General features: G+C 38.6%; 1 protein-coding gene across 1 annotated transcript in view; it reads right to left on the bottom strand.

Annotated features, from left to right (window-relative positions):
* Window positions 1-617: 617 nt before the first annotated feature.
* The window catches only part of LOC139724466 (uncharacterized), a 33,391-nt gene continuing 18,816 nt past the window's right edge, over window positions 618-15,192 (bottom strand). Inside the window, exons 2-7 of the mRNA XM_071635603.1 lie at window positions 12,159-12,284; window positions 6,264-6,407; window positions 4,990-5,176; window positions 4,258-4,439; window positions 2,922-3,182; window positions 618-2,210 (exon numbers count right to left, since the gene is read on the bottom strand). Coding sequence (XP_071491704.1) covers window positions 1,998-2,210; window positions 2,922-3,182; window positions 4,258-4,439; window positions 4,990-5,176; window positions 6,264-6,407; window positions 12,159-12,284 — 1,113 coding nt within the window. The 3' untranslated portion in view covers window positions 618-1,997. The remainder of the gene's footprint in view (window positions 2,211-2,921; window positions 3,183-4,257; window positions 4,440-4,989; window positions 5,177-6,263; window positions 6,408-12,158; window positions 12,285-15,192) is intronic.

The following is a 15,192-nucleotide window of genomic DNA, read 5'->3' as shown; positions in this document are numbered from 1 at the left end:
AACCATAGATACTTAGTACATATTGTTTTATTGTCAACTCACCTGAGCTAAAGTATGTACACTCACAAGAGATGGTGTTGGACTCTAGCAGGTTGATGTGTTAAGATCTCTAAGTCTCTATCAGAAGTTGGTACAACGAAATTGGAAATGTATGATTTTAAGTACAGTCGTACGAGAAAAACAGAAGTCATGGTAAACCCACTCAGTGTTGCTTATACATCAGTTTAAAAAAGGAGTATTTCAATTTGCCAGTTGTGCCATTTCTCAAAGCAAATAATTCCAGTGATTCTGTTTTAGATGTATCACTGATATTACATAATGATGATATTACATCATAATTAATGATATTACATTTCACAAAAGATTATTCTTCCCTTCCTTCAGTGAGATTATACTTCACTTGAAATAAATATTGTAAACCAGAAGGATACTGTATGATGGCAGCGTAAACAACTTAAACAGGAAATAAACAAAATTTTCACTGATATCGGTGGGACATAGCCAGAACGTGAGCTTAATTGTGAAGTTTGCTGATATTGTTATCATCCACAATGTACGGTTAACACAGTCGTATGTAAACAGAAGCATCAACATGGTTTGTCCAGTATCCATAATGATATTTTCGTCCTAAGCTGCATGTACTCCCGAATCGTAACACATCACAAGTTTCAACATTCCTGTATCGTCAAAGTGGCTAGATCATTCATCAAATAATACATGCTCATTTTGCTTTTCAAACAGTTTCTGTTTACTGTGTATTCCCTACAAAGCAACAACAAAAAGGAAAGTTAACCTTTTGTAGGCAATAGTTCTCTCTTTTCATAATTCCTTTTTTAAAATGTACAGTCACAGATATTTACATACAGGTATAGCCTGGCACACAGAACCACTAATTACAATCGACAAAAACATAGATCATCATAAGGCATAGTAAACTGTGTCTTTCACATGGTGCTCAGTAACCTGAATATAAGATTTATTGGTTTACTGGCAAGAATAAAACCTACTTAAAAACTCTGAATCTTGTTTTGTTATTAGACAAAAATGATTCCTCATCTCTACATTAAACTGAAGAATCACCCAAAAGATGGAGCAGACTGAATTTTTCTTCAGAATTATTGCTGGAGAAAATATCTGCAACATGCCCTTATTTATGAGCAAGTTCTCAATTCTGTATCTCATCTATATTCTTTACATAGAGCACAGTGTCCTGTCCAATAATTCATTTACGTACACATTAAACAAAGTACTACATGGAGTACACACAACGATGCTGACTTAGAATTACCTCATTCCTTCTTTCTTACAAATGCTGCTCAAACGCTCCACCCATGAAGCTTTTCGTGACCATGAATGAATGACAGAACAGCCACTTTTGACTATAAAAGATAGACTGACTTTTTTTTGCTGTGCCAAATATAAAATAACATATTTAAGTCGCTAAAATCGGGGTCATTGTATTCCTCTACTTCTGTGTACAGAGAACGAGTTATAAATTAGACTTGTACACCGAATTGAAGAAGTTAAGATATGTATTGACTATTACTCAACTCGGATACATGATACTTCGCACCAGTGGTACTGCTTTTGTAATTAATTTGTTTTTTAAAAAAGAGCAGCTACTGTATATTTCTTTTCTACTCTTTGAAAAAATCTGATGAATTATGCTTTCATAAATAAGGTATCAGTTTTATCACTTCATTTACATGTGACATACTGTACTATGCACACCATACCTGCCAGAGTTGTAGCAATACATTTACTCAGATTTGTTGTTCAAATATATATAAAATATTCTATTGAGATTTGTCAACTGTCTTTACGACAAAGCTCAAAGACAAAACAGTACTTACACAACATAAAGAAAAGTCTGTTTTCAAAAAACAAACGAAAGTATTTTCCACACAACTGTGCATATAAAGTCCAAAATGTTTGCAATATCACGGCCATTCCCGACTGAGGGCGCTACCACCTGGGGGCGCTACCACCAGGGGGCGCTACCGCCTGCGACTGTGCCTCGTCCTCGCAGACTGGAATTGGAAGTACCAGAGAGTCATGGGAAGGTTTTGGCAGCCCATGTAGGTGACACGGAGTTCGTGTGGGGTAAGGAAGGGGAGGGTGTCACAGGGGGCGCCAAACAGAGTGGTGTTTGCTGCATTCCATGAACTTTCAAACATGAGAGGTGTCGACGTCAGGTTCTCCTGGTAGTCCTGCTCGGAAGATGTGAAACAAGTGAAGAAATAACAGATAAAAATCAAGTTTTAGGACTTTTGGCACAGATTACAGAGCAGATGCCCTACAATATCTTACATTCTCAATAAATACTTGACCTGTCTTTTTATCAAGTCTACATAAAATATATATAAAAAAAAAACAAGTTAAACTTCAACATATTATGTAAAATTTGAATGTGAATATGTAAGAGGACATAAACTTCCCGATAATATAAATGTAACTTTCAGTATACTGCTGAACTATGTTATGATTAACTTAAATCAATGACAGTGTTAGCCAGAGTTAATTCTTATCAACATTTTGTGGCATCGGAACAAGGTAAGACAAAAGTGACTCAAAAAGTATGTCACAAAATCACACCCAAGCAGGGTATAAAAAGAGTTACAAATGCTCTTCACCAAGCATTTCGGAGCTGATGTTCTCTTAGTCTAGTTGGGCTCACTAATACATGCTAAACAAAGTTGATATATTGGTATGCAAATATTTGGAAGGATTTAAACAAGTATTTTGCCTACAACTTGAATGCTTGGTAAATGTGCATTCCCCTACATGGCATGTTTGATTGGTACCTAGTGTGTGATGGAAGCTGCAGAACCAAATAAGATTATGATAATATGCACAATAATGTGTAATCCCACTAAGAAATTTTGACATATGTTGTGGTCAAAGTTTGTTAACATACTGACCCTATAGATGTCGTCCACACACATCGTGGTGTGGTTGGAGTTGACCCACTGGCTGGTCAGCTCGCTGTTCCATGAATACTCCAGACTCCCTCCGCTGGTGAAGATGACCACATTCGGGTGGTGCTGGTCAGGGGCGGACTCCAGGGCACTGACCAGTCGTCCGGAGAAGCTCTGGTCAGCAATGATATAGACTTGTCTTGCACTGCAGTCTGCAATGTCATGGAGGAACTCAGCCACAGTGTACTGTTCATTTTCATCAGCCTGCAAGGGTACAAACCAACCAAAAATGTCATCAATAAACTGAAAAAAACCCCCCATAATTCATCAATACCTCTCGTCTTTTATAAGAGCAAAATTCCAATTAGAGTAAACAAAGAATATTTTCTAATTGAAATATTTAGATCTAATGATGTCTGGACAACTTTCAATGATCACTGGGAACAGAAGCATAAAATGAATTTAATCCAGATTGCATAAACTGACCACCCCGTGGATACATCACATGGAACTCCTAAGGCTCAGGATTGGATCATTTGAATGACACTCTACAAGTCTTTGACGTTTAATAGGATGTCATCGTAGTTAATTCAGGTAATACAGATAATGAAATATTTTTATGCTAACATGCATGGGTGTGAATCGTGACTTTTAATCTAACATTAGGGTCAGATGAGTTCAAATTTTAGGGTTCCTTTTTAGAGGCATGGTGTAATATTGATAATAAAATGGTTTTCTTTGTCCAGGGTAGCCTCTATAGTGTTGCCACTGCTCTAACAGAGGGCCTGCCACTATAACCCGAGCGTTGCCAGGTACCCATTTATACACCTGGGTCGAGAGGGACATGATGGGTAAATTACATCTCATCCAAGGACGTAAGCACTTGATGGGATTCTAACTCGGGACCGTCAATCAAAAGTTGAGAGTCCTATCCACTATCTCAAAAGTGACCCAGTAGTCTGGTAGTTAGGTGACACAACATTTGCTCCTGCGACAATTGCTCCAGTCTTAATTTCTACAAGGACTTACGGTTAGGGTTAGTTTGATATTAGAACGAGATTAAGAGTTATGTTTGTGGATAAAATTCATGTTTGACCTAGCGTGCAGATATTTTATGAGAGCAATAGTCGCAGCAGGAAATGTCATGGAACTCGTGGTTAGGTGAAGCATTATTCCGACTGTTGCTCGTGTAAAGATATCAAGCAAGGACTAGAAAAGAGAGAAATACACTATGTACACATTGTACATGATTTATACATTATTATCGTCATTTTTATTACCAGCAAACTATCATTATTATCATTATCTTAATCTATCATCATCAAAGTGTCTGACTCACGATGCCATCTTGATCCAGGTCCCATAGCAGCATTGTTCCATCCGCTAGGGTGGGGCTGTTGAGGTAGATAACCAAACTCTCCACACAGTATGGATTCCTGCACAGTGCGCTAAGGTGATTCTGAATGGCTATCTTGTGGGTGGCCGGATATGAGTGACGTAGTCCCTCCTCGTCGATGTTTTCTGCATAATATATGTGATTCAAGATAGACCATCACTATCACAGAATCTTTCACAGTAGCTCTCTGCAGACAGGAGTAAATCTGTTGATCTAAATACTAAGTAATACGGGCCAGCTTTAGATTGATATTCCACCAAATAGGGATGCCAACCTTATAAACAGCATTGCAGTTTTTTTGGTTTTTTTTTTGGTTTTTTTTTGACGGCTGAAAGGGTGAATTCATTTTTTGTTGGAAAAAACAGTATTTTTACCGTTCTTGCTATAAATATGTGCTCTTATAACATTTGGGGGAAAATGACACTTTCTATTAAACCTACAGTATTTTGGCATTAAAAAAGTACAAAATACCGTAAAAAGAAGATGACAGCTCTTCGCCAAGCCAGCGAACTCTTCATCCTGTCTCTGTCTGTCTGATCATTGACTAGTACCAATTACTATTGGCCCCACCCTCCACGGGGTTCCTCTTTCGGAAACATTACAACAAAGAAGGCATGGGTTGGATGCGGTCTGTTTTGGTTACCATGGTAATGAGGAAGTGATGTTGGTAAATACCTAGCACGCTGCCTGTATCAGCAAAGAACGTCTTGATGCTGGGCCGCCTGAATCCATTTTTGCGGAGGGCGGTGTACATGTCCCGGATGTTGTCTGCCTGAGTCTGCTGACTAATTTGGCGACTCCAACCACCCGAAATGAGAACAGCTTGGTCACAGATTTCATACACTTTGCATCTCGCTTTTACCTAGAGGTGATAAATAACAAAAAATGACAGAAATTTGTCAATTATTGTCCACATATTTCATACATCGTGCATCTTGCTTTCAATCTGATCATTAGAAATAACATCAAGTGACAGAACTTTGCCAGTTATTGTCACAGACATCTATATGCACATCAGTCATCACTGAGATCTATACCGCTTTAAATCACAAGCTGGTTTACTAGAATACGGTTTGTATCAAGAGTTCACACCTCACACTCAATGATTATTATCAATATTGTTGTCAATATCAGCAATATCATTCTCACATTGATATAGGCTCTCTTATCATCATAATGATTACCATCAGTACCTCGACGTGTTAAAGCCCCTTTGTTAGATATTACAACCACTGTCAATATCATCAGTAGCGTCAATTATATCATTGATTTGGGTGGTTTCAAACTTGACGAATTGATGCATTCTGCATTCTGTGTTAGACACTTTGTCACCATGGCTACTGTTTTGTCACAACTGATTCTCTCATTGGTGAGCAAATAACGATAAAATCACGTTTCTGAGAAAATGATTTCGCAACTATATATCCCCACTTGTCGTTATTGGAAGTTTTTGAGTATGTGTGTGTGTGTGTGTATGTGTGTAATTTTAGAAGACAATAATTATTCAACTTTAAGATCCCCACTCGTCACTACTGGAAGTTTTTGAGTGTGTGTGTGTGTGTGTGTGTGTGTGACACTGTGCTTTAAGAAGACAATTATTCCACTTTAAGGATTTAAGCGATTCCACTTAATTTTCTGTGAAAAACATAAATTTAGCGAACATTTGGATGCTTTGTGAAGCAATGACGTCACCACCTCATCTATTGTGGTTGTGATAAATACCACTTTTTTAATGAAAACGTGAGAAACTTTCACATTCCGTTACTTTCACAGTTTGTTTAATTTTGATGAAACGTACATCATTGTTTGAGATGGCTTTTATCCTGCATATTGCAGCTAATCTGAGAATGCTTACAATTTACAAATAAACACACACACAAAAACACACACACACACAAACACACACACACACAAATATATGAGTTTCTTACGTCGTGTCCCGCACCCACCTTGAGCGAGGGCAGCTCGCACCGTCTCGTGTTCTTGTTCAGCTCACAGTTCATCGAGTAGTTGGCAGTGTGTGTGCGCTGGGTGGGGCACGGTCCGAATCCTAGGATGGCGTCCTCTCGGCATACCAACTGCTGCTCTCGCGTCTGAATGGGGGAAGAGGATGGAAGAGGGGGGCGGGGGGGGGGGGGGGGGGGGGGGGTCAGGTGGATGGGACAGGTGGGAGGGTAAGAGAAGGGTAGGCAAGGGAAAAATATGAAAATTGATTTGTTTCATGAAGAGTTTGATTTAGATGAAATTCTCTAAACACAAACAAAGCAAGTTGTGTGAGAATACACGCAAAATTCAATGTACTTCGAAAGAACGAGTGTGTGAAAGAGAGAGAGGGAGAGAGAGGGACAAAATACAAGAAGTAGGGACACATTTAGGATGCTAATAAAGGTTGCGGTGTTTTAAGTGTGTATTTCCGTCGATAGTGTTCGATTTTTTCAAATTCCAGTGTATAATCCATTGCGTCAGCAAGATCTACCGCAAAGGAAGGACAGCATTGAAAACTGAGGGCAAAAACAAATGAACAACTGCTTTATGATCACATTGATCAACCAGCTATATATTTCAACCCATACTCTTGCGGCTTCCTTGATTTGTGTATTTGTTTTCAAAACAACTCTATTTTGAAAATAGGGGTAAAATGAGCCTTCGAGTGCATATATCTCACAAAACGGCTATTTCCATCGGTGAATGCAGTCATTTGAAATTTAAATGAAGCCGAAATAATTGTAGCACCCTGTCGAGGTATGCACCCACCTCATCACAAAGTGACCGACAAGTAGACTTATGTTTCGCATGGACGGCATTCACGGGGACTTCAAAGGTAACGAGAAAAATGTTTCACTGGGGCATAAAATTACCGAGATGTGAGTTTAAACGCGGCGTAAGGCAGTCAGAATAACAGTCAAACTCTTGTCGATAGCATCCTAGTTCGATATTAAGTGATGCTCTACCTAAATCAGCGGCTTCTTTTTCCAACAACGTGACGAAATTGAAAAGCAGAGAGAGGTACAAAGGATAATCGTTACAGTCCTTAATTTCACAGTTGGGTGATTGAGTCGGATTGCGAAAACTGTATTAGTTTCTTTGAAAATGTTTGTGGGATTTCGTTATTTCCTGTTGCGGCTACTTCTTTCGGCCAGACGAAACCTGGCGCTGCCCATTTCGTCCTCCATCCCGAAAGAAAATTGAAAACCTGAAAACGCGCGATAAAACGCAAGAACGCGCACCAACCGGAGTCACACTCAGGAGCATGCAGGAGGTATTTGTTACTCTGTCAATTCTAAGAGCGTTTCCATCTGTTAGAAAAAGGTACTTTTGAATTGAAACAGTTCCATTTTTGTAGCGGCGATCGACAAGAATCAGAGGTTAAACGTCTCTGTTCTTAACACCCTGCATAGAGCACGCTGCGCTCTACACAAGCGCCACAATAGCGACAATAGGTCGACGTCAAGCCGTAGCTATAGCACGGCACACATCAAAGAGCGGGCCGCTCTCGGGCGGCCCTTTTCCTTTGATCTGCGCTCACCGCTGTTTTGTTACTTCGCCTTCTTCTTCTGCTATTTAAACTGCCCTTCTTCACAATATCCACGCTCAATTGATTCCAAAGAATACAGAATTGCATTACCACTATTCATTCTAATATGCTCACAAATGCGGTGAGTTTGCTCCCCAGTCTAGCGAGATTTCTTTGGCAGCACAATAGCGGAGAAGGGTCTCCGTGGAGCAGCTATCTTACGCCCAATAAAAGCCGCCTCTTTCAAGTCGACTGCCCAGACTCGTACGTTTCGCATCAATTTCTCCTTCGTTCATGATAAAAAAGGACTTCATCACAAAATGCCCTTGAAACTATTCTCATATAGTATTTAATCGGGATGATTTTTTTGCCAATCTATGCGATCAACTTTCCTCGCTTGCCGTTCCATGTTTTCAGAGTCAACAAAAACAGTCGTCTCATTGCTCAAGGGACGGCTTCATAATTGTCGTTTTTCCCAGAGCTGTATAATGAGAAGTTAAAAGAGATTGTCCGATCATGCAGCCCTCGAGAAATAGACACCTCTTACTCAAGACTGATGTAGGGGCCTATCAATACTTCATAATATTCACAATTCCACATTATTTGGAATAGAATCCCCCGGGCGGTTAACACCCGTTCTTAGAAATATTATTTCAAGATGAGCTTTCGCAGGGTTAAACGGCACAAGTTCTGTTTTAATTTCAGTGCTTTAACGTGAGTGAAACGTGACGTGAATTCGTTCTCACTCCACACGAGAACAGACCTGCAAGTTCAATTCTTAATCATTCGTAATCTTCCACTAATTATAGCTTAAACAGAACTTGCATAAAGCAAATGAATCGACGCGTCGATTTGCTGGATATTCTAGCATCTCAAAAATGTTGCATCCCTGACAGAAGATTACACAACCTGACACTGATTTTACATCCTCCTATGTTGGCATGTCTGCCCAATACGATATGGAAATAACTTGTTCATTTAAATATAATTAAGGATGAACAACCTCTTTCTCTGTTTGTTTGTTTGTTTGTTTGTTTGTTTGTTTTCTAGAGGAACAGTTTATAGATTTTTCATTGCGTGATACTGTTTTGGTAAAAGACACGTGTTGCACCAACATCATTCGAGCCACTGGACAGAGTTTAAATCCTTTGTGTTAGAAATGAAAATGCTTATCAACACTTTGTATATTGTGACATTTATCAACAAATTTCATGAAATTTACTAGAGCACAGAATCACAATCATTTCCGCTTCCTAAATACAATTTATCTTCTTCATTTATGAAATAGTATGATCATTTCATCTTCATTAGATTCTTCCTATTCACTATGTTGGCTCACAATCTCTATCGCTGAACTCATCATCAGCGGCGTGACATCAAAGGATAATTTCTGTCGAACAATTTGTGACTAATCAGTCCCATCATATCTACCGCTACCCTTCACAATGGAGCAATAAAACGAATTTCTGCTGCATATTTCCCTAAATTTAATCATCATTATTAATCCCAGATGTATGGAGGAAAAGACCTTTATTTTTTTCTTGTTTTTGTTTCATTCTTGTGTGAGCCTTTTCCACTCTTCTACCGCCAGATATGATAGTTGTAATCATGCTATCTCCATGTAATTGTGGTGCACTGGAATATCTTCAGATAAAATTGGGTGCATGCAGGACAAACTCAAACAAAGGGAAGCCAGAATCGCGAATTCCTCTAAATTTGCTGCGATATTAGTCAACTCATCGAACCAAAAATTAATTTTCAAGTCATTGTTCACAGTGTCGTAAGAATGACTATATTATACTCTCTTCTTCTTCTTTTCTGAGCGCAAAACTTGAGTCATTTATTCATTTAATATCCACTACGAAGACATTTTAGATATCATTTTTTTTTTTTTGCTAACAAAAACAAGTATGTGAAATAGTTTCGGCATGTGGGAATGTCCTCCTTAATATATAAATATGTACTTGTCTAAATTTGTTGACGGAGTACATGCTTAACTCCTAAATGAACATCTCATTTAAAAAGTGATGGCAAAATCAATGAAATATTGTGAGTTCGTGCATATCATACCCATTGATGCATGCGTCAAGAACAAACGAGGAAAAAAAAAGAGCTCTGTGAAAATGAACATAGTGTCATCATGGTAGGCCTACTGCCTTTCGCCTTGGTATTTTCACTTCCGTGCTTTAATGATATGAACACAATTATGATAATACTTACTAGTAATAAAGGTGATTTATTATGATAATGATATAGAGTTGAAGACAGTGGTTGCAAAGATGAATGTTGAAAACACACTGCGTTTCCATCTGGTCATCTCCCTAACAAAAGAATTCTAGAATTGAAAATCGAAAAACAAAACGAAATTCGTGAAATGACGCTACAGAAAGGATCGTCGCCACCTTCTTCTTCAAAGCTATCCGAGTAATGCTGGGTTTTGTCACCAACTTTACGTAATCTTGTTTACAAACACTCCTCCTACACAGCTTCTCTTTGCCTTGTCCGAAACTCAAGAGCCATCACGAAGGTTGGATGCATTGCCCCCTTTTTAAGGCTCTTCAACACGCGCAAGTTAGAGGAAAAATGGGTCATAAACTCCTTCAATCTTTGAAATTCCCTAAATGAACTCGGCAAGTCACGTGACTGAGGTGGTTAGGGTTGAATAGTCGAGCTCTAAATGGGAGGAGTCACAAAGGCTACTTTAGACAAACCTGGGCGCATAATAAAAGTTGCGAGGTGTGAATTAATCCCTTTGATGGTTGCTCATGAATGCCGGGAAATAAAGCGGGTTTATTGAAGGTTTTAAGCCGAAATATAAAACATTACGGTCCGGCGTGCGTGCTCCAAAAAGCCATTTGTTTCCCTGAGATAGTCTGCGTGTACGTCAGGGTGTTCAGGAGAAAAGGAAATCGGTAGAAGATGACAAAAGTCAATTGGTCCACTGTACATGCACGTTGTCTATACCACTATAGATTCCACGAAAACCGCCAACTTCAAAAACTCCTGTGTTGAATCTCGGCGACAACGTTGGTGGAAGTGGGATGTTACAGTACGTGTTTCACACTTCATTGTATCATTGACATAGATTTTTTAAATGTGATCTATCTACTACGACGTACACTGTACTCCACTTACAATGTCCCACAATGTTTATATGTTGAATATGAATATAGTGTAAGATTACGCAAACAGTAAGGTAGTGGTTTCATAAAAGCTTTGGCTCAAAGTTGGTCATCGCATCGACCATGAACAAACTTAAAACTAGCCACCAATCATTGCCAGTGTACTTAGGTACTCATAGCACTATGTGCAAATAAGATCTTTCATTTGTGGCGAAGAACATCTTTAAACATCCTTCAATTTAGGGGCTTTGGGGCCCCTGGGGGTCTCCCCATGAAGGTATAATGCCCATTTGCATATTAAGATCCTATCCCTCTAGGGATGCTACCTGTCAAGTTTAGTGAAAAATCTGCCATGGGGTTTTCAAGAGGAATCTGAATTATTATTTTTTTTTTCATTAACGTTCGACGGACGCCGGACGATAAATGATGGTAATTATACCTCACTTGAGCATTTGGCTTATGCAGGTGAGCTACAACTACGACTGAAATTTAGAAAGCAATGGATCTTAAATTTTCACACATTTCAGTGAAACAAGAACAGAAAAAAAAAAACTCATGCAAATAAAGTGTGAGCTCACAGCCTCAAAAATCTCTCATCGATCTAAGCACGAATCTTCAATTAATATCCCTGTTCATCATGAAGTAAAAAGAAATGTGCATCCTTTGCACAAAATTTCTAGCTTTATTGCAATGATCTGGCAATTATGGCTTGTATTATGCATAGGGGCCAACAAGTTGTAGTTGCTAATTAATCGACCTAAAATATGATCTTGAGATAGATGTAATGTAAAACGAATGGGAGATATTTGAGTAGATGATACTACATCTGCTAATTGCATAATAGGTGCGGCCGATATCAATATTCGGTGAATATGCATGTGGGACTTAAAACATCACTACTTCTTTATTTTGAGTCCAGTTTCACTGAAACTTGAACCATTCTGTGTGTCTGTTTTACACTATCTTACAATCAACATGAACATTCATGTCGTGACATAACACTCAAAGTGTAATGACCTTTACTTTGTAACGGTAATTGTATTTAACATCATGTTATAAGGAGTATAGAATTGGAATTATACTGATGGATATATCTTCTTTGCCCTATAATTCACGTTGAATGAAAAGCGTGTTATATTCAGATTATTACTTTATCTCGTCTCCAATTATGGAGCTCGCATTCCCAAGAGGGAGGAAAGTATACGAACCTCGTCGAACGGAGCGTAGACTAATGGCAGGAAATTAATGTCACATCGCCGACGTCCACTTCGAGGCCATAGTCGATTTCGACAGCGCTGTTTCTCAGCTAGTTGGAGACATTCGCCGCTAGCTAGGTAAAACAGAGACGAACAAAAAAAGAGATACAAAGGAAACAAAGTCAAGTCGAATTCATAGAGAATATCGACAAAATTTCATTTGTAGCTACGCATAATATACTCCATGTCTGTATCGTTCACACTGGTGATACCGGTACAATGTACTCACTATAGATTAAATGCATGAAACGCTATGAACCAAATTAATCTAATGCTGTTATTTCACTTTTTAGGTTCGACATCGTAGTTTAGTTGATTTTTGTAATAGAAGTATAGTCAGTCGGACTAGTAAAAGTGCTAGTATTAGAATCAGGCTACAATATGACAGTAGTGGACTGTTGAAATTTATGTTGAAACTGACATGCCGATCAGACAAGGTATCTTTACCATCGATCTCCTCACAACTTTCAAGTTGGTTTGCAGAACGTGCATCAAAATGTTATTGGTCGATGATTCAGAAACTCCAGTAATCCCCATCCTCTCTTACAAAGTCATCATTGCTAAATAAAGTTGTAAGTAGTGCAGTTTGTTCTTCGTTAATTCATGACGGAAACAAATATAATTATTATAATTTTTTTTTGGTCCAAGCGATTACTTGCAGCACCACCGCCACATCTAATTGAAAGCGGTTGTCATGACTGTTCGCGGAAAGTACAATTTATGAAGTTTTGAAATTCTTTAACTGCCAAATTCTCTGCCAGATTTTAATGAAACCTGAATTGTCTTGCTATGTGGACTTGAGGTTTGCCTTATTTACTAAAGTCATTTTCAATATTACTACTTTTCCTAGTTACTAGTTTTTTTCAATTATTATTAGTTTTACACTTCTAAATTAATTCTCCGTCGCACATGTGTGTGTGAAATAAAAGCGCAAACGTGAACGATTAACGATAATATGCAGACGAATATAAAAGTTCTCCAAACAATGGGCGAGGTCTTTACTCTGACAAGTAACATATGAAAAAAAAACTGTTAACGTATAGACGAAGTACTTCATTCACCTCTGTTTCAATTCTGAATTACCAGAAAAAGATAAAGCCGATATACAAGACCACCATAATCAACCATCGTCTATTGATATCACAGGCTAAGTTTTCTTTCACTCTGCTAATAAAAACCGTATTTCCTGACTATCACAAAAAGGCGGCTCAGCTAATAATCTGATATTCCTCATTTGTGTGCTTAAAATTACTTTAACCTCACTTTGTTGTTGTTGTTTTCACAGCAAATGCAACTGATTACTTTACACATTTAACAAATACTGTTACAGTGACATAATAACTGCTATTTTGGTGTCAAGGCAAGGCATTGCGGCAAATGACTTTGAAAAACATGTTGACTTTTGTTAGTGTTAATCATATTTGTCCGATCTTGGTCAAACTCTGGCTGAGTCGCTCATTTTGATTTCATCCATTTCAGAGAAGAGTTTCCTTTTTGAAACCAAAAACAGTGTTTCTTCGCAGAGGACGAAAACCGTCAGACCGAGAAGGGGAAAGACAACCCATTTAGATGACATGAGACTGGTGTTTGTAAGATGGACTATATGAGTTGAATACGCATTCCGCAGCGTATCTTGGTAGGAATTCTATCGCTGAAATCATGAAGCTTGTAGCTTCATGCTGAAATGTTCCTCGTTACCAGTTCACTCCTATTCTCGGCCACACATCGGATACTTGTTACAACGGCCACGGCCTATTAATGACGTCAAACGAAGTGCGTGTGCGTGATTTATGGGGCGAAGCGCATCATATTCGCGACCTATCTGGCCCACTGCTATATTACCATGATTTCAATTAGGATCGTCGAAGAACAAAGGAATCTTGTGTCGAAATATATATATCCCAAATAGGCAGCTGGATGATAGTATTGACAGAAACCCACAAAATAGTTCAAATACTTTGGTTGACTTCTTTTATTACCGACTGTGTTTTAATGTTTTAACAGGATATTGCAAATGATATAAATATCCCTTCTGCAAGTAGATGGGAGAAGTGATATATGGCTGAAGAAATGAAAAATCGGGGTCTTCCACGTACAGCTACTCACAAATGTAAGATTCATTATCAGAACAGCGCGTTCTTTCTTTAGGATCAACAGACCCAAGACAATAACTGAATGGCCATTAGTTTTCATAATGCCCCGATTATGATATCACCCAGCAATAATAATCCCTCGACGATAACGGCACATCTCCGATGTACAATCATACGATTATTCGAATGAAGCAAAGTTCACTAATGTAGAATACCCAGGGGTCCACCTTACTCACAGCTCCTCCTGTTTTCTTTCTTTTTTTCGATTTCAGTGGCAAAAATGGAAATAAAAATGTGTTTACCTGATGATAATAGCTTGATGTTTGCTGTTTTATCATTTTAAAAAGAGGTTGTTTTGGACTGTGCAACCTACGTGTCTGCATGGTCTGCGTGTATAGAAGATGACGAAAGTGATGACGACATTCTGAACAACGTTTCGGCTAATACTTTTGCGATTCTGAGAAATACTTTGATCCAGACATCAGTTTTATGATGAAAATGCACACAAACAAAGGAAACATTTCAGGAATTCAGGTACGAAATAATTGCATGATTGTTTTCAAAGGAAATTGAAAACGTTAACGGAAGCAAAAGTTGGAGAAATGATTCCACCATAATAAGCAAACGCAACCACTCAATGACATGGGAGTAAAGAGACCCAACTCTATAAACGATTTAGAGTCATATGGCACACAGGTACCGCACCAGTCTATTTCCGAGTCATATCTGTCCAGAATGATCACGTTTATAGCTCGTTTCCTCACTGTCCTGTTAGCGAAGCTACGCACCGGGCCAGCCGATGGCATGTGAACGAGATCATCTTGCAATCACTCAAATTTCCCAGGTCTAAAATTTCAGGGAGAGAAAAAAAAAAACTCCCTCAAATTCCAAGC

This window comes from Diadema antillarum, unplaced genomic scaffold (assembly GCF_040938485.1).
Source record: "Diadema antillarum isolate AM-2024a unplaced genomic scaffold, OU_Dant_1.0 scf00000215, whole genome shotgun sequence".
NCBI lineage: Eukaryota > Metazoa > Echinodermata > Echinoidea > Diadematoida > Diadematidae > Diadema > Diadema antillarum.
This window is presented reverse-complemented; position numbering and strand designations above follow the sequence as displayed.